General features: G+C 59.5%; 1 protein-coding gene across 17 annotated transcripts in view; it reads right to left on the minus strand.

Annotated features, from left to right (window-relative positions):
* Positions 1-1,151: 1,151 nt before the first annotated feature.
* HR (HR, lysine demethylase and nuclear receptor corepressor) overlaps positions 1,152-22,762 on the minus strand; it is a 33,092-nt gene continuing 11,481 nt past the window's right edge. For 4 of the 17 annotated variants that reach the window (XM_025210369.1, XM_025210376.1, XM_025210371.1 and 1 more), the window contains 20 exons: positions 17,409-17,801; positions 13,078-14,052; positions 10,770-11,724; positions 9,530-9,725; positions 8,903-9,132; positions 8,581-8,730; positions 8,275-8,370; positions 7,678-7,799; positions 6,945-7,023; positions 6,321-6,484; positions 5,771-5,986; positions 5,282-5,388; positions 5,172-5,236; positions 4,657-4,732; positions 4,248-4,378; positions 3,607-3,726; positions 3,382-3,521; positions 3,005-3,187; positions 2,448-2,576; positions 1,152-1,832 (listed from right to left, as the gene is read on the minus strand). In XM_025210369.1, coding sequence (XP_025066154.1) covers positions 1,770-1,832; positions 2,448-2,576; positions 3,005-3,187; positions 3,382-3,521; positions 3,607-3,726; positions 4,248-4,378; positions 4,657-4,732; positions 5,172-5,236; positions 5,282-5,388; positions 5,771-5,986; positions 6,321-6,484; positions 6,945-7,023; positions 7,678-7,799; positions 8,275-8,370; positions 8,581-8,730; positions 8,903-9,132; positions 9,530-9,725; positions 10,770-11,724; positions 13,078-14,001 — 4,146 coding nt within the window. In that variant the 5' untranslated portion in view covers positions 14,002-14,052; positions 17,409-17,801 and the 3' untranslated portion in view covers positions 1,152-1,769. Of the gene's footprint in view, positions 1,833-2,447; positions 2,577-3,004; positions 3,188-3,381; positions 3,522-3,606; positions 3,727-4,247; positions 4,379-4,656; positions 4,733-5,171; positions 5,237-5,281; positions 5,441-5,770; positions 5,987-6,320; positions 6,485-6,944; positions 7,024-7,677; positions 7,800-8,274; positions 8,371-8,580; positions 8,731-8,902; positions 9,133-9,529; positions 9,726-10,769; positions 11,725-13,077; positions 14,053-17,408; positions 18,170-22,762 lie in introns of those variants that run through there. The other 13 variants (XM_025210374.1, XM_014522386.2, XM_025210365.1 and 10 more) reach the window with 11 other exon arrangements.

Below are 22,762 nucleotides of genomic sequence, written 5' to 3' on the forward strand. Positions count from 1 at the left end.
CACAGCTCCCTGCCCTGCTCAGGCATGGCTGGGGTGCCCTGGGTCTGAGCACCATGCCACTTCCCATCCCCAGCTTGGGAAGTTTCTTAGAGGCTGGAGTTGTTTCAAGCTCGCCACCTCTCTCCTGGTGCTCCCATGGCCTGGACCCTGGCAGGCACTTTGGAAAGAGTTAAGCACAACTGGGGCCTTAAGCATTTGTTACAAAGGGAGATGCTAAAGCCGGGAAGTTTAATCCCCCAGTCTCCTCACCACCCCCAGGGCCAACTGGTGTCAGAAGGAACAGCTAGAAATGGGGCTCCTTACCATTCATTAATAGCAGGGGAGGAGAGGCCTTGCACCCCCCGCCCCGTCAGCCAGAGCCTCCCTGCTGCCCTGGCTTCACCCACGGCCGCAGCACGCAGACCAACCAAGGCAGGGTCTGAGAACGCAGCCACCCATACTGTGGAGAGCGTGGGGAGTGGAGACAAGCCAGAGCCACCACCTGCAGGCTCCTTGCCCCCCTACCTGGGCTGGGCCCTGCGGGAGCTCACCCAGATGCTCACTCACTTTGCAAGGCAGGTGGCCCATGAGCTGCTCCCGTGGGGAACTGCACGCACCCAGCGCCCTGGGTGGCTACAGCACAATCTGCACTACAGCTCAGCAAGCTCATGCCACCACGGGCAAGGCTCCAGGAGCAGGCCCTAGTGCACCAGGGTATCTGTGAGGGAGGGCAAGGGAACAGGGGGCTGCCCAGAAGGTGGAAGCCAGGCTCAAGGGGCAGGGAGAGGGAAGGAGCAGGCCCTCTGCGGTTCCCATTCACCACAAAGTGTGTGTTGGGGGACCTTTACTCAGCCCAACTCTGTGCTGGACCCCCATTCCTCCTCCCCCACCTGCAACCCCTCCATGCAAAGATGGGCAGTGCCTTGCATGCAGCACCCCAACCACGGGCTGCTTCCCCCCAACTGCCTGCCCCAGAACGGCTCATGGGGCAGACGCCACCCTGCTGTGAGCCATAAAGTGTCTGGATGCTCAACCCCACAGGACACCAGTGGGAGGATGGAGTGAATGAAGGCAAGAGCAGGGAGTGAATTTGGGGGCCCCGGGCTGTGCCTTGGGCCCTGAACCCTGAGACTGGGAGTAGGGGGCGAGAGAATCAGACACCGACTCTGCTGCCACGTCTCCTCCAAGACTCGTCTCCAGACGTTTATTTCCAGAGCTCACCTGCCCCTCAGCCCATGCCCATCCCACAAGACCCCAGCCCCATCTTCCCCAGGGGGGTCCCACAGATATAGATCTGCAGCCAGGTCCCTTCCCCTGCTGAGCCTACACCACGGTGCAACGCTTTTGCCATTGGAGGGATGCCATCGCAGCAGCACCAGGCATGACATCCTGGGTTGCAGAGTGAATCTTGGGGCTGGGGCTGTGCCTGGGAGCCCTGGCTGGTGCTGGGCAGCAAAGGTCAGGAGAGGCTCGAGGGCAGGGGTCACGTTGCAGGAGAGGACGGTCTCATGGGTGGGCTCTTTGCTTTCCACATGCTGTTTCTCACAGCAGGCGCCCAGCCCAGAGCTCTGTGCTACCCAGGCCTCCACAAGCAGCTGCCTGGACCTTGCTTCAGCCTCTGCTCCATTCAGCCGCTGTCTTCTCCATCGCTGGGCCCTGTGCCTTGGTCACACAGGCGTCCATCCCCCATGCTGGGCAGGAGCTCCCTGTGCCACTGCCTGCTTCTCTCCAGTTCTGCTTGCCAGATGTCGAGGCACTGGGCTAAGCCAGCCCTCCCTCTCCCCAGGCTCCTAATTGTAGCCCTGCAGGGTCCCCACAGCCTCCCTCACAGCGCAGTAAACCATGCTGTCCATCTGCAAAGGAACAGGGAGAAGCAGGGTTTGGACCTGCCGCACCATCGCCCTATGGGCTCCATAAGGAGCCAGATTCCTCTCCCACATATGCAAGCATAAAGCAGAGGCACCTCTCTCTGCCCTGACAAGATTGGCCCGCGGGAGCCACCCTTGTGCCCGCTCTCACCCCACGGCATGTGGAAGCTGAGGCAGGACAGGTGAGCTCCAAAGGGGGAAGGTGGGGGAGATGGAGAGCTGTGCTGCCAGCCAGCTGCTCTGCGGTAGGTCCTGGCCCCCTTCTAACCTGCTGCAACTTGCTTGCCCATGCACTGAGAGAGAGGAACCCAACCCCAGCCCTTTGTCTCAGATCTGATGCACCCAGATCTGGGGTGGAGGACAGCAGCTGTGGAGCAGCCATGTGTCACCCCTGCAGAACTGTGGCAGGCAGGATGTGGCAGGCAAGCCAGGGGTGTGGAAGGGACAGACAGACAAACTGAGTCATGACAGCTCATCAGAAGCCAGGAAACAGGCTGATGAGAGCTTTTCTGACCCCATCCAGCAGGATGGGACCCCCAAAATGCCCTCCCACAGCCAGGTGCCCTGAAGCAGGCCAGGGGTAACGGGATCGGGATTGACCTGAGTGTGGAGCCTCTGCACGGTGCCAGCAGGGTCCGTGGTCCAGGCTGCCAGCTGAGCTGAGCGGGCTGTGTTCTCTGGCGAGAGAAATCTCTGCTCCAAAGTGATGGTGCTGCTGAGGCTTTGCACCTGCCAGGGAGAGAGAGGGTGGCAGTGATGGGTACCAGGGCACTCCCTTACAGAGCATCGCCTGGGGACAGGACACCCCAGGGCTGGACATTCGTCCCTCCAGCTTGCTGGCCAGGGATCAATGGGGTGAGGTCTCTGTTTCTGGCTATGGCACCAGCTGACTTCTGGCAAGTCGGTGACCTGAGTTGTGCCTTGATTTCCCCATGTGTGCAGTATGGACAGTCCTTCTCCCATCTCCTTTGTGCAGCAGGTTGCGATGCTGCAAGGCACCCTAGGGAGCCAGGCACTGTTATTACAAGGGAGATGCCAGCTCCATCCCTCTGACTGAAGGTGCATGAGCACCTGAAGAGAGCAGGTGAGGATGGGGCATCTGACCCCCATCCTGGGCAGTTTCCAAGGGAAAGTCAGATGCTGTCTGAGTGCCTCACCTGGTGTGGAGCCCCTGCTGGCACCAGCACTGCATCCCCAAGGAATTGGAGCAGGGTCCAGCTGCTCACGCCATACTCCTCGCGCAGCTTTCTCCTCAGGGAAGGGCCCAAATAGCAGCTCCGGAGCGGGCCGTTTGGGTCCAGCTGGCCCTCACCAGCCTCCTCTGGGTCTTCACCCACCTGCTGGGGTAAGAGGGAAGCTGACATGAGATGAGCTTGGCAGGTCTCAAGGCAGAGTCCCATGACAAAACCCAGTGGGAAGGAGTCTGAGCAGAGATGCCAAGAGCTAGTGGAGGAACATGGAGATAGAAGACATCCCAGGAGAGCTGCCCATGGACATCTGGGCCTGGGGACAGCTCCCTATAGAGGTCACTCACCTCCCGCAGGAACCCCCTGATGCAGTCGGCATCCTCCGCTCGGAAGATGTGCCACAGGGCTCCAGGCTGGAGGCTTGTGTCCCAGAGCCGCTCCTTGAGGGTGCCATCCAGACCGTCCTCCTCCACCCGCAGGAGAATCTCTGCAGGGCAAAGGCAGGGGGTTACAGAGGCATAGAGGAGGGCATGGCCAGCAGCACAGTGCCCGTCCAGCCCTGAAAGCCCTACCCTGGCGGGCAGCAGGCCAGTCCGGTGGGGCCGCACCGACGTGCACCAAGACGTGGATGGAATCGGTTGCCTGAACAGTCAGGTTCTTGGTCCCAACAGCCCTGTCCCCAGGCATCGCACCTGGGTGGTGGGAGGAAACACCTCATTAGAATATGGCTCTGGGCCACGGAGCAGAAGATGCAGCAGGGCTGTGTGCCTCCTGCATGAGCAAGCCTGCCTCACTCTGCACACAGAGCAGTGCACAGCTCAGCCCTGCTCCGCATCCTCTTTTACCACGGATGTGGTGAGACCAGCCTGGGAATTGCAGGTGGGTCCGATGAGCAAGACCACAATGCACAGGATATAATGCACAGATGGCTACACAGAGCACAGCCCGCTGGGGCCCTGACCTGGCTCCAGTATGCGCTGCACCAGAATACAAGTGACAGCAGCCAAGTTCCCCACTGGGATCCCCAAGAGATCTACTGGCTGTCCCAGGCACAGTGGTGCCCCTTATAAACCCAGAGGCAGCCAGAGTTGCTCTGGGCAGGGCTACATGCCCCTGTCTACCCAGACATAATTAAGCCCACCCTGCTCTGCAAAGCACTTGGAGGGCTACAGGAGGTGGAGGGGGGTGAATGCATGATGGGAGCAGGACTGACCATAGGCAGCACAGAGCCGGGGCCTCAGCCACAGCCTGCCTTGGCTGTCAGGGAGGTAGGAGACGAGGTTCAGCATCCCGTCAGGCCCACAATACTCCAGCAATGGCCAACTGGCGTGGAGGGTCTCCGCCCTGTGGGAGAGAGTGGGGGAAGTCGTGTGACTCAGAGCCCGAGCACTCAGTGCACACCCACACCCCAGCTCCGCTCACTGCCAGCTCAGCCTTCCTATAACACTATCCCAAGCACTGGGGAGGGGATGGGTCCAGGCAAGTGGGATAAGATGCAATGAGGGCCCAGGTGGATGGGGAGGCAGGTGAGGAGGTGCCCAGGCATGTGCATGTGCTGGGGAGGGTCCAGGCACAGCCCAGGTGAGTGTGGAACCTCCCTCTGTCCCCTGCTGCCCATGTACCTGCATGGCTCCATGTCCCCAAGGCTGCTGTCCAGCCTGAGCAGGCTGCCTTCGCTGTGCTCAGGGTCCAGGCAAGCTGTAGGATGGGGAGAGCAGAGTGTCAAGGATATCCAGGCCATACACCATGATGCTGCAAGAGGGCACGTCCTTCAGCCTTGCTCCCATGCTTCCCTCCTGCTGTACCCCAAGGGGACAGACCTCTCCAGGCAATGAGAGGGTACAAGTTCCCGCCCCCCACCACTCCTCCTGCACCCAACACCTGTAAACAGAGCCCAAGCCCTGTCCAGGCGTGCCCTTACCCACCTGTGTGCACTGGCAGTCCCCTGCTGTGCCCAAGCCCTGCTTTGGGCCTGGGTCTCCCCTCTGCACTGGGAGGAGAGGTTGATAAACAGCCCAGGCTCTGCCCACCCATGCATTCAGTGCCAAGCATTCAGTGAACCTCCCACCATGGATCCAGCCCCTCCTTGATGCTAACCCTCCGGCGAGCTCTCACGCGCGGGCGCTGATCCGCTTACTGGCACTGGAGGTGAAGCCGTCCCAGAAGTCCTTGCTGCTGATCTGGGCATGGCCAGCTGGGGCTTGCAGGTCCAGCCCCCGCCCCTCCTGCTCCCCACGCTCTTGACAGCGTAGGTCCAGCACCCGCCCCTCCTGCTCCCCACGCTCTTGACAGAATGACTCTGGCCCCCACAGCTTCCCGTCCAGCATCTTTTGCAGCCCTGAAACCAGGACGGGCTGCCGGGGGCAGCACGCGGGAGGCAGAGGTTACTGGGTGGGAGAGGTTACCCTGGGAAGGGGAGAGGGGGAGGCTGTCACCCTGCGGGGTGCAGAGGTGCAGGGAAACCCCCCCTGCATCATAAAGCACTGGGGACCCTCATACCCAACCCCCCAGGGCAGGGCAGCATGGGCAGAAGCATGCCCCTTCGTTAAGGGGGTAAGGGACTAGTGCAGAGACAAGCCTTCCTGTTGGCACAGCACCAAGGCCAGGGACCAGCCTGGCCCAGAGGCAGCGGGGACAGCTTCCTCCCAGTGTGGGGTGGAGCTCGTCACCCCAGAGCAGGGTGCTGTACACAAGGACCCCTGTTCCTGCCTGCCGTCCTGGGGGCAGGCTCCCTACCTGGCCCTGCCTCCAGTGCTCCTGGAAGAGCTTGTAGTTCTTGGAGTGGTTTGGATCCTGCAGCCAGAGGAGCCCGCCAGGGGCCAGGAGGCAGTGGGAGACCTGGGGCTCCAGGGAGCGGGGGCTGCCCTGCGTGCTGCCAGTGTGCTTCTCCTGGATCTTCCTCTCCACCACCTGGGCAATGATGCTGTCCAAGATGTTGGTGATGCGGTTGTCCTGTGAGGGCGGGGGGACAAGGCTGCAGCCAGGCTCTCCACAGGCCTGGGGCTGCCTTTCATGCTTGGGTCAAAGGGAAAGACCTCAGGCCAGGTTCTGAACCAGGGGACAGTGAACTGGGGCAGGGGACACCACATCTGAGTCTCAGCACCAGACAATGTTATAGGGCATGAGGATCCTTCACCCCAGAGAGAGACCTGGGCCCCACTAACTGGATCCGGCATCAGATCTTGATCTGAACATCCCCAAAGCTGAGATCCAGCATTGCCTAGCTCACATCTTGCAATACCCCCAGGTGCTTGGGTCCCGAGCAGCTCTGAGGATCTGTACTCACGCTGGGCAGGGCAGGCGAGACAGGCGCAAAAGCCATGCGGACACCGTTCTGCCCCAGGCACAGCTTGACAGCCGTGGAGGTGAGGAGGTCGCAGAGGGTGGAGGTCTGCACAGCCCCTTTGGGGCTGGGAGTGCTGGGCTGCTGGTACCCGGGGTCTGGGCTTTCTGCAGGGTGGGGTGAGAGAGGGAAGGGGGTGGAATGGGAAACGCTAGTGTCTCCTCCCATGACCTGCAGAGGGGCAGTACACAGACAGGCCACAGCCAGGCCCAGAGCAGGGACCGACAGGAGTCGTGCATGCTCTGCCAACCATCTCCAGTGCTGCCCTACACCCCCACCCTGGGCTCCCCACACACTGCCCCTTGGCCCAGCCCTGCCACTCCCTGCTCCCTTAGCCCAGGTCATCCCCAGCTGTGCTGCCACCCCATGCTGTGTGCCAGGAACCCGTGGGACTGAGCACTCCTCTAGTGTGGCATCTCCCACTCCCACACTGGGAGTTTCAGTGTATGCACCATCCCTCCCTCTCCCCCAGGACTGCAGGGAGGAAGGCTCCTGGCCTAATGCTGCATCAGCTCGTTCCCATGTCCAGAGGGTCCCCAGCTCCCCAATGCACAGAGCAGCACCCACCTTCCTTGACAGCCCTTGCTCCATCTGCATCTCCGTTGCTGGTAAGCTGCAGGGAAGGCGCCGCACTCCCCATCTTCTCCTGAAACAGCCAAAATAGCAAAGCCGTGAGGGCAGCCTGGCCCAGCCTTGCTCTTGGGGCTTCCTTCCCAGGGGGCTCAGCAGCTAACCCCTGTCCATGGGGTTAGACCCTCCAGCCCCACAGAGCAGGGCAAGCTAGGACCCGCCACCACAGACCACTCCTGTCCAGGAACATGCTGGACTGTCTGTAGCAGCCTAGTGCCCAGAAGGCACAGGCAAGGGGCAGGGCAACGCTGTGCCCAGCGCTGTACAGACACAGAAGAAAAACAGGGCCCTTCTGCCAAGCAGCTGACAGACCCAAGGTTTAATTGTGCCAGTCCCCAGGCCTCATTGCAGCTCCCATAAAGGAGCTAGCATGGGCACTAGTGACAGAGCAGCTCAGCACAGAGCCAGACCAGCTTTGCACAATAGACATGCCATGAGAGACACCAGCAGCCCGCACTGGATGGGAATGGTGCAGGGGCCCAGTCGGGTGCCTGCTGCCACGGCTCCCTGCACCCTGCTGAATTAGCACAAGCCCAGCCCTGCTCAGCCACCATGGGCACTCCCCTTCACACCGAAAAATGCAAAACGGGGCCTCCCCTACATACTCCCCCTCTGCCACCTCCCTGCTTCCACCCCAGCCCCCTCCTGGGATCAATTCCCCCCCACATACCTGCCTGTTCCCTGCGGTGACTGCTGGGTTCTTGCTCAGGTTGCTCAGTCTGCAGGGGCAGCGTGCACTGATGTCAAACCTATCCCGAACCTCATGCATCAGCTTCCACAGCTCGGCCAGGACTGGGGAAGGGGGGGAAGAGATGCAGGTCAGATGGCACCATGGAGTGGCACATGGGCAACATGCCCCAGCTTCAGCTCAGGCAGTGCCCTGCTGAGAGCACAGCATGAGCTTAACAGGCAGGAGCTGGGAGCAGGCACAGGGCAGGCGATGATCACAGCAATGCCAGTCCCAGCATAGAGACCGCAGGGCAGGAACCTTGGCTCTGGGGGCACCCAGCCACTCGTCTCCACCTCCCTCTGCAAGAGGTGCTCCTGGTCTGGGGAAGCTGTGCTGGGCTGTGGGGGAGCTCTGGGCACTGCAGGGAAGGGCTGTAGGAACAGCAGGAGGAGCAGCGCAGATTTTAGGTGCCAAGCAGGGCTGGTTTTCAGCAGAGACTGAAGCTCAGGAGCGAGAAAGCTGCATGCCCCCATTCCCCACACCTGCTCCTCCTGCCTTAGTCTTGCAGGCCCTGAGCAGTGGCAGAGGGTGGCTCACCGTGGGGTGGGATGAACTGTGAAGGGACCAGGGACAGGGTATCATGATCCTGCCCCTGGATGCACTCAGCTGGCTGCACGGAGTCCTCTGCCTGCCCTGGAGAATCGCAGAGAGCACCCCATCAGTGGTGAGAGCCCAAAGCCGCCCCCTGCCCCGCCCTGCCCTGCCCTCGCCCTTCAGAGCCCTGCCAGCTGGAAGCTGCAAGACAGGGCCCAGCTCAGAGCCGCGGTCTCATCTGGCCTCCCCAATGACTGCAGCTGACCCCAGCTGGCAGCACTGCCCCATTGGTGGTGCCCTTAGGGGTACCTGGGCTGGTTCGCTCCCTCTGGGTCCGGCAGCATGTGGAGCACAGCTGGAACCCGCAGCTGGGGCAGCTCCAGTGGGTGCTGAAGAGGCTGCGCCGACAGGCGTCACAGGCCTGTGGGGCCCCTGCCCCTCGCCGCCAGGCAGCCACCCCTGTGAGCAAACACAAGTCCATCACCTACCATGGCTGCTCCTGTGCAAAGCCCCTTCTTGTGCATGAGGCTCCAGTGCTGCGGATGCCAGAGGGTCCAGTTCCCCCAGCTTCACCAGCTGCAGCCAGCAACCACCTCTGCACCCACGCTTCAAGCCCCTGCTTCTCACATACCTTTGTTTCCCCCTTGTGCTTCCAGCCAGGCCTCTTGGTCTTTCCTGACAGCCTCGCAGAACTGATCCCCCAGGACAGAGAGCAAATACTTGGCTAGGCTGAGACTGGTGCTCACATCCCTGCCCCGTCTCTCTCTGCCGGAGACCCCCAGGTGCAAGCTCTCGCCCTCCGCCTCGTCCAGCATGGAGAACCCGTCCGTGCTCAGCTCCCCGTGGTCACCGATGGCCAACCTGCCACCAGCCAGAAGGAGACTCAGCCACCAGCACAACAAAGAGGGAACCATGATGGCCTCTGCCTTCAAACCTAACCCATGACCCTCTGCCTTCAAACCTATTCTCAGAGTTATCCCCAGAGAGATGACTCTGCTGCACAGTAGATCTCACTGCTCACTTCTATCACCCCACATCCTCCCTCTGCTCCATGGGAGCCAGCTCATGCAACTATCAAGGCGTAGTGCAGAGTCCTCAGGAGATCCTTGCATCCAGCCCCCTGCCCAAGGCAGGACCAGCCCTGCTGACACTATCCCAGGAGCTACTTTGCCCCAAAAGGAATGAGATCCCCTGCCCACATGGTAGCATGGGCTCCTCCAAGAACCCCTGCTTCCGGCAACGGCAGTGCCCTGCTCACCTCCGGAAATGCAAAAGCCTGCAGCCTGTCCCTGCCAGCTCTTCCTTCTCCTTATGGGGCAGGGCACCCTCCCTGCTCTGGGCAGTGCATCCGCAGCACCTTCTGATGCTGTTGGGCAGGGCCGTGCATGGCACGCTCTGGAAGTAGGGCTTCTCTGCCTGCCTGCTGGCATGCCCACCATTGCAGCTCAGCAACCCTGGGGAAGCAAAGGGGAATTGAGCACCTCTGGCTGACACATGTACCCCGTTCTGTCAGCTCGTCCTGGGGTGCTGCTGTAGGGCAAGGGGCCCACCAAGCCCCATCTCCTCCCCAGTCTCAGCAGCAGAAAGGTGAGAGGAAAAGAGACTGCAGACTGAAAGCCCCTTCCTGGGGGAACCCTGGAGATCAGCACAGCCCAGAAAGGCTGAGGTCTCCAGGAGCCAGGGATACACAGGGGCTGGGCAGAGAGAGGAGGTCAAGGGTGGGCAGGGAAGTGGTTGCCAAAGCACAGAGCAAAGTTAGACCCTGTGGCTTCTGGCAGCACATCCATTTGCTTTGGATGCTCCTCAGCAGAGGCATCCCATTGCGACAGGCCTCAGGGGCTCTCTGCCCTTTGGCAGCAGCCAAGGACTCCAACTTTGCTTTCTCACAGTCCAGCCCCTGGGGCAATGGCGACCACGCAGGTGGTGGGGGAAGGCAGGAGACCCTGAGGGAAGTACTGGCTTCCACCAGCTGCCTGAAGCTATGAGGCAAGGATGCAACAGCAGCCACCTCCTGGGCCCTGATGGTCAACTCCCCAGAGAAAAGCAACAGCACAGCTAGGCCAAGTCATGCAGGGTTGTCTATGCCTGGGCAGGCTGCCTGTGGATCTGCATACCCATGGGCTCCCAGCTGCAGGCATACACAATTGCAGGTGTGGTTTTGCATTGACAGGTATGTGATCTTAGCACGCTGACAGCTCTATGAGCCTGCATGCTTCTGAGACACTTATTAGCAGGGGGCAGGAAGAGGAATTGCATTTGCATCTGTCCATGCCCCTGTGGCATCTCAACTGGTCCATAAAGGACGCTGAGGCCCATGCCTGGCCCCTGTGCTCAGCCACACTCAACTCCGCTGGCACAGTCAGCTGGCAGAGGATGCTTCAGCACTGAGACAGGCCTGCACTGCAGCCCAGGGCTATAGAGAGCACCCCATCCCTGCCTCCCTCCCTGCCTCCACCCTCTTCCTAGCAGGAGCAAGTGTTTCTGCTCCAGGGCCTCACCGCCAGCCCCGGCAGCACTGAGCATAGTCTCTTCTGCAGGCTTGCAACTCCGCTTGGCTGAGAAGTCACCCTCGCTGTCACAGGGGCTCCGATCCCCCTCCCTGGCAATGTGGCCGTGTGTCCGCTTGGCTGCCTGCTTGCTAGGCTGGTCTGCTTCGCTGCTGCCATCCCGCACCTCCCTCTTTAAAACTGGGCACCGTGGAGGCACACCCTCTTTGGTCCGACTGCCGGCCCCTGTGTCCCCGAGGCAGGCAGCGAGCTCCCCATCTTGCTCTGAGTGCCGGGTCAGCCAGGTCTTCTTCAGCTTGGTGTGGTGGCTGCTAGGCGGGCAGGACACCAGGGCAGAAAGCTTGCCCGCTTTGTTGCCCTGGCCCCCTTCTGCCTCTTCATACAGCCCCAGCCCCTCCAGCCTAGCACCAAAGGGGCCGAGGGGACTGCAGCCTGTCCCCTGGCATCTCCTGAGGTCCTGCGGGCTGCAGTCCGGAGAGGAGCGTTGGCAGGCAGTGTTCTGGGAGTGAGATCTCCAAGAGTCAGGCAGGCCCGCAGGGCACCCGGGCATCAAGCTTTGGTAGGTGAGGCTGTTGTCTTTGGACTCTGCAGGTCTGACCCCTGGCTTCTGGAGAGGCTCATCCAGAGCTGGGGGCCTGCTGGGCCATGAGCTCCCTGAATGCCCTTCTGCACCGGGCTTCAGGTAGAGCAGCGCTGGGCCACTTGGGCTCCAGCCATCAAGAAGTGGGGGGTCGCTGGATGGCAGTGGGGCTGCTGGACTCCCTTCCCGCTGGCCCACTTTCCGCAGTGGCACTGGCACCAGCTCTGCATCCGATGAGTCCAGTTCGCTCTCCCCCTCTCGTCGCCCCCACCCTGCCTCGTGCTGCCCAAGCCGCCGTGGCTGTGTATGGTTAGGCGGGGAGGCCCAGTCTTTTGACACGTGAGGATCCTTCTTAGGGTAAAACTCCTGCAGGGGACCAGAGAAGAGACAGCAAGCAGTGAGGGGACCTTGCTCCCAGGGAGGGGAGGCTTTGGGGAGAAGGGTGAGAAGAGCCAGTGCACTTGAGAGAACAGAGTACCCTTAGCCTTGTTGAGCCTGTTTTCCCACCTGTGAGGCAGGCATGATGCTCCTTCCTGCCTGCCCAGATGCAATTGTCTGGCCTATTTGTATTGCAAACTCTTTGCCCTTTCTCTCATCATATGTCTGTGATCTGGCCAGGTGCCGCCAGGACACAAACACAGCCCTGCGTCCCTGCTCAGGTCCAGCCTCCCAGCTGAGTGCAGACGTCAGGGCTTTCCTGGCACTGCTGCACGGCACAATCATTAACTAAGGGCCAGGAAGTCAACAGCAGCAGGAGCCCGCTGTTCCAGACAGAGGGATTAACCCCTGACTTGACCAAGGCCAGGGAGGGGTGCTGACACCAGAGCAGGGACCAGGACCCCAGTGCTGCTCCCAGTGGCAGGCCTGGTCTGCCTTGGTCCCCATTCCCACAACAGAGGAGCAGGGAAGAGCTGAGGTCTTGTCTTCTCTGGGGGCACCTCTCTGTGAGCTGCATTTACCACCTGGGGAGGAATGCCCTCACCCCACAACCAGGACTCGCACTGACTCCTGTTTCCCCCAGCCATATATGAGGGACCCGCTCCCCTAAACACGGGCTTCAACTGCTGCCCAGAAAATGTTGCTGAATCTCAGGGAAGACCCCCTCTGTCAGAGAAGCAGGGCAGTGGTACCAGCCCCGCTGTACTGGGGAGCAGGGCACAGGGGCAGCATCACCCACCTGCAGCCGTGGCAGCCAAAATAAGAAACACTCTGCAGATGCCAGGCTTACTCCACAGCTCCCAGTGTCACAAACAGGACGGTTGCCTCTGACCTACTGTGTCTTCCCCCTGGTGACCTGCCCACAACCCTTCAGGGCAGGGCCACAGGGCACCTGGGCATCAAACTTTGGAAGGTGAGGCTATCCTGGACTGCAAGCTGAGAGCCCTGTTATAGTGAAGGGAAGCTAGGAGCACTGGGCTTGCAAAGTTGTGGGACTGATATTGCAGCCTTGGAACCAAGCTCTCATTTCAGGGATCTCATGGGGATAACAGACACAGCCCAGAAATTCCTCCCAGTCCCAGCAAATCCAGGAGGGTTGGTCACCCTGCCTGCCCCTGCAGTGGCACCCCCTTGCACTGGCTGCATGGATGCAGCAAGCCCCACCTCAGGTCAGAGGGGAAATCAGCAATTCCCGCCGGGCCCAAGTCCCCAGCTGCTCTTGTGGCAGCACTGTGGGTCCTGGGTCTGTCGGCACTGGCTGTGGAAATGCCACACACCTACCTCGTCCGGGGCACTGGAGCAGGTCTCAAAAGCAGACGATGGCTTTGCTCGTGGGTGGGGTGCCAGGTAGAGAGAGGGGCTCCAGGGGGACGGGTAGGATGCCAGGGGCCAGTCCGCGGCAGCGTAGCAGGCCTCTCCCCGGGCAGAGGGGCCATCCTGGGGCTGGCGGGCCAAGCTGGCCAAGCTGTTCCCATGGGCAGATTCTGCCGGAGTGCTGGTCGCTGCCAGGGAAGACACCAGGAAGAGATTTCTCTCTGCCAGCGTGGCCTCAATTAGGAAGGGGCAGTGCATGTGCAGGCGGTGGAAGGCAGGGTGGTCACGCAGCCCATCTGCTGGGGGGCTGGGGGCATGGAGGGCATCTTGCTCAGGCTTGGTGGGGCTCTCCAGCATAGGGAAGGGCAGGGAATAGCAGGGGTAAGTGGGGCTGTACAGGGCCATCTGGCTGGCCAGCATGGCCTCCGCCCACGTGGGGCCAGACTCCACTTGGCTCCGTTCCACCCAGCCAGGCTTTGCCTCCCCGTTCCTGGGCTGGAAATCAGTTGCCTCCTTCGGGGCGGGCCTCCTGAGGGGCTGGCGTGGCAGCCCCTCCAGCCTGTCCTCCCTGGGCTGGGAGAAGTTCCTGTCGGTGCCAGCAGGGTATGGGGACCCCGGTGCCATTCTGGGGGTGTCGCAGCCCCGTCTCAGACCCAGGGAGAAATCCTTTGCCTCCTCGGAGTCCCCCCAGAGTGAGGCCTTCTCAGGGGGTGCTGCTGTGTCCAGCCCGGGTGTCACCCCGTCCTGGTAGCTCTGGGCAGGGATCTCCAGCTCAGTGCTCCGATGCCCAGCCCCTGCCCCACTGCTCTCCATCACCCAAGGGTCTCGGCCTCCTTCCTGAGGTTTCCTCCGCCTCGGTATGGCCTCGCTGCTTTCTGCTGCACTCTCCATGGCCCGCTGGCCCTCATGTGGTGCGTGCCGTGCTCCTGGGCGTAGGGTCCCCTGTTTGCACACAGAACGCAGAGTGAGGACGGGGTGAAGGGCCCATAAGGTACCAGACCGGGGGTAGCTTCCCCCCGCACATACCACAGCCCCCACAGACCTATGCAGCTGCCACGTGGCACCAAGAAATACACCCCTGACATCCCATGCAGAGCAGGCCATGCCCAGTGCTCTGGCAACCCTGCAATGCCAGACAGAGCTCATCGCCTCCCCAAAAAACACAGCACCCGCATCCCAGTGCAGTCACCAGACTCGTTATCCTGGACCTTTGCAATAGCAGGACCAGGCCTGAGACTCTAGGATAGGATCTAGCAAGAATGGCTTGGAGGGGGGTCTGTGGGTAGGAGTGACTGGAGCAGTGCAGTGCTTCCCATGGGATGCAGCCTAGGGCCCACTGAGCCACACAGTCGCTCATCAGTCACACTCAGCTGTTTCCACCTAGCAATCTTGGTGCTTGTTACTGGGGAGGACACCTGCAGCCACAGAGGAAGGGCACAACTCACACATGGTCATGGAGCAAAGCAGGTAGAATCGAGTCAGGCACCCTCGCCACCAGATCACACCCGCCTCTGGCCTGACCCAGGAGTCTCAGCCCCACCTCTCTCCCTGAGCTGGGAACAGATGGGAACGGAGGCTCCACTGCTTGCAGCACACCTGCTCCCAGAGCTGGGAGTGGAAGCCAGGAGTCCTGATTCCCATCGGCCTGCTCCAGCGTCTCCTGACTCACCGTTTCCAGCCCTATTGCACAATTGTGACGTTGCCTCTGGGAGTCATCTTGGCTGTGAGTGGAGGGGGCTGGGATGACAAAGAGGGCTCCAGGGACAACACGGGTCCTTGCCCGCATGCAAGCCCCCTCCCCTTCAACAGGAGTGAGACAGAGGCACTGGATCAAGTAGTGCTGTGGTGAGCTGTGCGACCTGTTGCAATCCCAGTGTAGCATTTCCAGACACCGTGTGGCCATTAACGAATTAACCTTCCCAAAAACCCTCATGGCAATGGACTGTAATAACCAGGCTTTGCCTCACCACAGCAGCACAGTGGTTTGCAAACAGGTCTTCATTGCCTCCTGGCACCTGATGAGAGCAATGACTTTGCTCCCATTTCCCAGATGGGGGCACTGAGGCATAGGGCAAAGCTGGGACCCGCACAAAGCACTGAGTTTGCAACAGAGCAGAAGGTAGGGCTTCTGGCTCGTAGTCCTCCCCTGCTCCAAGCACTAGGCATCAGTCCCTCTCAGAAGTGGGAGAAGAACCCAGGAATCCTGACTTCCAGCCCCCAGCTCTACTACACCCTGCCTTGTGCCCCTGCTGTGTCTATACTGTCTCATGATCAGCAGTGCTCTGGGAGCCCCTCTCTGGAGCAGGGGCAGAGAGACAGAACTGCCAAGCCCAGAGTTTTTTTAAATAAATAAATTTGAAGTGTTATATATGGAGAGAGAGAATATTATATATATATATATATACACACACACACACACACACACACACATCATATACATCACTGCCAAGCCCAGAATCCCCTGGCTATGCTCCCAAGGCCCAGCTCCATGGCACAGAGAGCAATGGTGAGGGGCACAGCCAGCCCAGCCCAGGTCCCAGGAGCACAAGGTGGGGATCAGCTGCCAGGAGCAGCGCAAGCAGAAAGAAGGAGCATTTTGCAGCAGCAGGAGGCTGCCAACACACTGTTCAGCCAAGACCCCCATGCCCCAGAGGCTGGCTCTCTGTGCCCATAGGCTATTCTAGGAGCATGGACTGAGCTACCCTGTGCCCCCCTCCCAAGTGCCCTGGCAGTATTGTGTAGAGCTCCACCGCTGCTGGCATAGAGAGTGGTGATTCCAGCTTGAAGTGCCAGCAAGCTGCCCTGCCTCATCAAGGTATTTGCCCCCAGGGGAAGGCTGGTGGTGCCTCCCAGGAAAGCTGGGTGCTCCTGGGACACTGTTGCTTGAAATTACCCAGTAGATGCACTCCACTGGCCTGCCCTGGCCACATCCCCCTTCCTAGCCAGAGCCACTTCTCTGGGGGCTGTCCTGTGCCCATTGGCAGAGATCCTGTGACAGAAGGGGGGGAAACACAGGGGTCTCATATGCTCCATGCTAGAGAAATGCAGCCACTTCTGGGGTGGAAGGCAGCAGCTGCCTCTCAGCTCACAACCAACCCTGAGCAGGGTGGGAAGTAATCCCTGGCACTGGGTGACCAAGCACGCGAGACTGTGGCGTGATCTCCAGAGACTTGTCTGTTCTTTTCACGCCCTGTGATCACATGGAGATCAAAGTGCTGTTCCAGCGGCTGGCGTCACACGCTGAGGCCAGCCTCCTGCCAGGGCAGGAATGTACTGTTCATTTCAGGCCTGCTCAGCCAAAGCGGGCGTGCAGACAGCTGGCAGCTTGCCAGCTTGGTACAGCCTGTCTGCTCAGGCTGGAGCTGGGGACACCGGTGTGTCACCTGGACCCATGCAGCAAGGACCCCTTGTGCAAGGGAGATAGAGAGGCTGGAAGGAAGGAGCCTCTCACATGCTTCATTCCCCCCATGGGCGCACACTCACAAGGCTGGATCCCCCCTGTCTAGGTTGGGATGGCCTTAAGGCAGAAGGGGCCCCTAAGCCCTGGCATGGTGACCATGCCAGCCCTGTGAGCTCAAATGCCTAGCCTCCAGCCAGCCCAAGGTCTCACCAAAACCAGAACCAGGAGGGCAGCTCCCTGCTGTGGGGTGAGGGCTCTCCAAGGGGCCTGGCATTTGTGGGGTCACTCCTACTTCCCACTTCATTGCCCCACAACACTGCCTTGCTGGTTTCGGGGCCCAGCCAGCTCTTGGCTGCAGCCATCCTTCATACCCCACCCAGCCCTCCAGCCTGTCGCACTCCCCAGCTCATTCCTCGCTGACACAGGGCAGACTCACTCCCTTGGCATCTCGGCCCCTCCCCGGTGTGTTTACAGTTCCCTCGGCCCTCCAGCCTGAACCCTGTGTTTAGCAGCAGGTCAGAGCAGGCCCAGTTGCCCAGCAGACTTCCCACACACCTGGCCCGCCGGGAGCCTGGGGAGCTCCTGCCTGCACCATCCAGTCTAGCCTCGGCTCGCTGAGCTGGCCACAACGCTGCCAATTGCAGGGGTGGCTTTGTGTCGCGGGCACTCGGCCCACAGCGCAGACATGGCCAGCTCATTGCAGAAAGCACACAGATGCAGGCGGGCAGACAGACGAACCCCCAAGCTGGTGGGAACAGCTTTCCCCCAGGCTGGAATTGAGCCAGCAAGCGAGAGGCAAAAGGGTCTGCAGTGGCTGCCCTGCCCCATGCGGTCTCAACCCCCGTCTCTCCGACATACCCAATGCAAGCTTTATTCCTATTATTCCTAGTACATCTACCTGCAACCGAGCTGGGGCAGTCCGCACTGTAAACTGCGCGCATCCCCCCGGCCTCTCTCCCCACCTCAGTCACATCCCAGCTGGTGGGATGCGATGCTCCATCACCCGGAGGCTGAAGGATCACGGAGGGGGGCTCGCCACTGCCCCAGCACAGGGCGGCGTCTTCAAGAGATAGGGAAGGTCAGGGGGAAGGCTTTACATCCACAGACTGAAGGGATCGGGCTCCGGGATCTGGAGGAGGCGGAAAGCAGTGCGAGCGGGTCCCTGGACGTGCTTCTCTGAGCTCCCGAGCTGCATATCTTGGCCCATTGAACCGCAAGCCTCTGGGTTGTCCCTGGGACTGAACGTCTCTCCAGGCGGGTTTGGGGAAAGCTACAAGCGGGAACAAGGTGGCTGAGAGAGAGAGAGAGAGAGAGGGGACCACTCTCTACAAGGTCCACACAGCTTCAAACATCCCTCAACAGGGACCCAGGACACCACGAGGAGAAGAGAAGCAGAGCCCTGGCCCTCCGGATTCAGCCATGCACAGAGAAGAGGCGAAACGGCGGCACAGAGGGTTCCTGCAGCCTGCCCAGGAGATGCGAGAGACAGCTCCTCCTGCCAGGCACCTACATAACAAGGGTGATGCAGAAGCCAACTACCCCAAGCTCCTCCCTGCCCCGGCAGGCCCCAGCCCAGCCAGAGCCTGCCTTGTGCGCACCTGGCCTCCTTGCCAGCCTGGGGCAGGTGTGCTGGGTGGCACGCTCCTCGCCACGCAAAGAAAGCTGCCTTTGTTCCCCTGTGCTGACCAGCCTCCCCGCTCACTGGAGAGGCAGAGAGTCCTGGGGAAAGAAGAGCAGGAGGGGCCCGGCTCTGCCACCCCCTGCCGCGGGCACAGCTGGAGCAGCAGAGCCTAGCAATTGGCCACGCCAAGCCCAGGAACTGGAGGAAAGGGCAGCGTGGAAGAGGGAAGGCTGGGAAAGCAGGGGTGCTGTGGGTGAGAAGTGAGAGGCATTGACAGAACAAGGTCGGGAGGGCAGGCCCCAAATGGCAGGGCATGTTGGAGGGGAAGGAAAACAGAGCTGGGGGTGAGACCCAGAAATGAAACAGCAAGGGGGCCCAGGGCAGGAAACAACGGAGCCTTGTAGAGGAGGCTTCCCTATCAGGTACAAGACCCTGACCCCACAGCATGCACCATGGACGGTCCCTTCCAAGAGCCCTGCTAGCTGGCAAAGCCAAGAGGCAAGCCCACCCTGGCACCACCCCAGCATCCTGGGTGATGCAGATAAGGAAGACCCAGGTGGAAATCCCTGCATGGTTTCCAACCTCACCATCACTCATCTAATAAAACACTGCAAATCCTTAGTCCGACCCCTGGCCCTGCCCCAGGTGCAGCCCTATGTTACAAAGCCCAGCCAGGGTCTCTCCCACCCTTCACCCCACTTCTGCAGGCTCAGCAAGCACAAGCCCTCAGCTGCCAGTGAGAGATACTTTCCCCCCAGTACATCTCTCCCATACAGGAAATGAGGAGGAGTTGGCACAACACTAGCACCTCACGGACACTCGGGATGGAAAGCAAGCAGGGGTGCTGGCAGCTCTGGCCTTTTAATCAAGAGCAGGAAAAACTCCCAGCCTCTTGAGGAGCATTGTCTTCTCCCAACCCAGGAAAAGTGCAGGGAAGGCAGGGGTGGGGTAGAGGAGATGGAGCCGCATGAGAGCAAGGAAAGGAATGCTTCCAGCCGTAACAGGAGAGGTTTTCTTGGGCATTTGACCAGAGTGTCCATTCATGGAAAGACATGATCATATCTCATACATAGCAAATAACCATGCACGCCTACCCAGACACATATACACATGGCACCCACAGCATACCAACATGCTTACACGCACCTAGACATGCATATTATACATATGCATACACACCCACGCTCCAAACAGGCAAGCTCACACATAGATATGCCTATGCACACGTGACATCCATGCATGCTTACACACCTGCTACAGCCAGGCTCATACACGCAGATGTGCATATAGACGTAAGTGTGCTCCTCATGGTTTTGTTACCTATTTGCACCGAACCTTGTGCTGTTTTTGGAGCTCATAGGTGATCCCACAGTCTAGATGCTAAAAATTAACAATGCATGCATGTACACTGTCATCCATGTATAAAAACTACACATCCCTACACACCAAACACCCACACACATGCCCAAATGCACATATATACAAACACCACTTATATACACACACACCACGAACACCTTCTCACTCACAGGCAGTGAGAAACAAGCCCACTGCATACACATTCACTATAGTTCACAGTACCTCCTATAACAGCTGGAAATGTTAGGGGGTCAGACTTGGCCCATATGGTCTGACCCTTTTCATGTCCATGCAGTGCACTCAGGGCTTCAGTACTGTCAGCCACACACAACAGAGCAGCTGGAGTTTAGGGTTATCTGAATGGGAACTGGCTGGGAGAGGGACTGCTGTGTTTATACAGCATGTGTGCGCCAGCGCGCGTAGAGGGTCTTTCTAGGACACGCAGCCCCCGAGAACTGCACGCACACACACATACACGCATGCACACGCGTTACATAAAGGCAGCAGCCAGGCTCTGGCATACACCAGCCTTGTGTTCCTCCCCCCTCTCCACCCACTCTCTGCACAGTCACCGCTCTGCTCTGGAGGCAGCTACAGCAGCGGCTGTGCTCACACACACACACACACACACACACACACACCGCAAGCAGATGCCATGAGGTGCAGGGGATGTCTCTGGGGGCAGGGCGCTGTGAGGTGAGGGGAGGACACGGCCGTGGGCTGTGCAGCGTGATTAACATCAGACCGGAGGCTTCATTAAAGCTCAGCAGCTGCTGTACGGCCTGGCCTTTTGTGTAAGGAGTGGCAGCAGCCCCCACCCCCTAACCACCGAGTCTGGATGCCAGCAGAGGGGCACAGTGCTGGGAGGAGGGAGGCGAGGCAGGGGATATGGGGCTTGGCACAGGGCTGCAAACCACCTAGCTTGGTCTCTAAGAAAGGGAGCCAGAGAAAGGGCAGGAGGAGGGCAATGCACTCCACATCCTTTAGCAACCACCAGTGCTGAGCCACCCCCACGTAACAACTCCCATGACAGGGGACACCTATGCCCGCAAGGAAACAGGGGCCTTAGCAGCATCCTTGGCAATAGGCACACACATGACACAAGCCTTTAGCAACCAGGGCGCGCACAGCCCCCAGCAAGGTGCCTTGTAGGGCTGTGCACACCCCTTAGGGGCACAAACACCCCCAGGCAACCCAGTCAGATGAGGCAGCCTGGCACTGCCTCCTAAACCAGAGGATGTGCATCCCCCTAGTGTTATCCACAACAAGCCTTTGCATCCACAGCAAGGAGAGGAGAGAGGAAGGTGCCGTCAGAAATCAGCCCAGCCCATCCCAGGTCCATGCACGCCCACCACAGCAATGACGTCAAATGGAATTTCCCTGCTCCTTTCTGCGCTGCCCGCGGAGGCTGCAAGCTCTCTGGGACAGAGACCCTCTTACGCCATAGACAGCCTTGCCCTTCCTACCCAGACAGCAGTGGTCATTAGCAGGCCATCTCCAAGCACGGACATGCACACAATACACAGTGTGCACGCCAATGGGTCGGCATGGCATTGGTGTGTGTTTTTCCCCAAGTCCTCTGTGGGCCACACTTTCAGTTCAGTGCCCATGTGTGCACATCTCCCTGCACACGGGCACCTGTTTGCATGCCTGTGACTTGCACGGGCTGGGGTGCCAGCATGTACATGCCCTGGCTTGCGTGCATAGGTGGACACCGGCTGGTGCGGGAAGGTGCATGCCTGTGGGGAACACAGGGTTTGCCCAAAGCAAGGAACTCAACAATCCCAGGAAGAGAATTTATATATATCTATATTTGTATCCGAGGCCAAATTAGCCAAAACTAATTCCAAATCCAAGAGTCCAGAACCATAAGTGGCCCTACTACCGGCAAACATCCTCCACCCACACCTGGGACTTCAGATGTTTCCAAAACCTTTGACAGGCATCCCACTTGCAGGCCCAAGCCTGGAAGCATGGCGTTCAGATGCCCCCAGGTTTTGCCATAAGGCCCTCAGAGCAAGCAAGAGAGGAGACTCCCATTTTCATAAACTGGGCTTAAAGCCGCTATACCTTGGTGGTTACTAAACCACACCAAAAGAGCAGTTCTCCTGCAAAGCGAAAGATTTGTATGCTCCGAAGAAGTGGAAAACAAAGAGGTAGCATTTGGACTTGGCTGAGTTGCCTCCCAATGTGACATGCTGCACCAGAGCTGCCCAGAGAAGGGTTAAGCAAACACGGTGACTCAAACCCAGCAGAGAAGAAAGATCAGCCGCCCCGTGCCAAGAAAACAAAGACCAGGCTCTGACGATGGTGGCCCTGCTGCCAAGTCTTGTCATGACCCCGCAAAGCACTGGAGCCAGAACAGCTTTGATTTCCAACCCCTTCGCCCTGCCCCACACCTGCATTTCCCAGCCTCCCATGCTCCCCTCTGAGATGCTGGAGAGGACTCTGCCTGTCATGGGCTCCAGCTGCTCCCAAGACTGGATCCTCCCAAAAATGCAATGGGAGTGTAAAGACAGGACATGACTGGTGCCTCTCTCCAAGCTGGGCTGCCAGACCAGCCCCAGAGATCATGACACATGAAGGCCACCTGGGATCCATTCCTCTGCCCAGTCAAGAGGAGAAACAGAGGACAAGGAAGAGGATTCTCTTGAGGTGTTAACAGGCCCTTGGCTGGGGGATAAGGACATTGTGTGCTGGGGGGCTGCCTTATATGTCTCCCTCGGGCAGCTGCAGCCTGCCAGCTCTCAGGGAGCTCAACAAGGACAGGGGTGGAGGTACCTACAGAGCTGTGAGCAGCACAGCTGAGCCCAGGAATCTGCTGGGATCACAGCTATATCAAACCCCGTGGGCACTGGAGGGCAGAAGGAAGGTGGTCAGTCTAGCTGGGCCCTAATTGTATTGTCTTTTATTAAAGCTATTGCCTATTAAATAAATTTAATTGTTGCAAAATTATCTTTGCAAAGCAAAAAGCACAAGTAATGAACTGATCAAACAACAGCACTGATTACAGCAGCGTGAAAGGATCAAGCAAGGGGGAGGCCCCACTGCATGAGATTCAGAGCCTGCATACACTAGCAGAGAGCACTGGGACAGTCAAGACCCTGCCTGGGTGGCTGAGGCATAAGGTGGCAGAAATTGGTCATCAAAGCAGAGAGAGAAGTGAGGGCACAGGGCATCTGAAGGGGAAGCAAGGCTAAGGGCCAACGGGGTCAGCCTCACAGCATCAAGGTCCGGGGCAGGGATAAGTGGACAGGGCCCCACTGTGGTCA

Source organism: Alligator sinensis, unplaced genomic scaffold, assembly GCF_000455745.1.
Source record: "Alligator sinensis unplaced genomic scaffold, ASM45574v1 scaffold722_1, whole genome shotgun sequence".
Classification (NCBI taxonomy): Eukaryota; Metazoa; Chordata; order Crocodylia; family Alligatoridae; genus Alligator; species Alligator sinensis.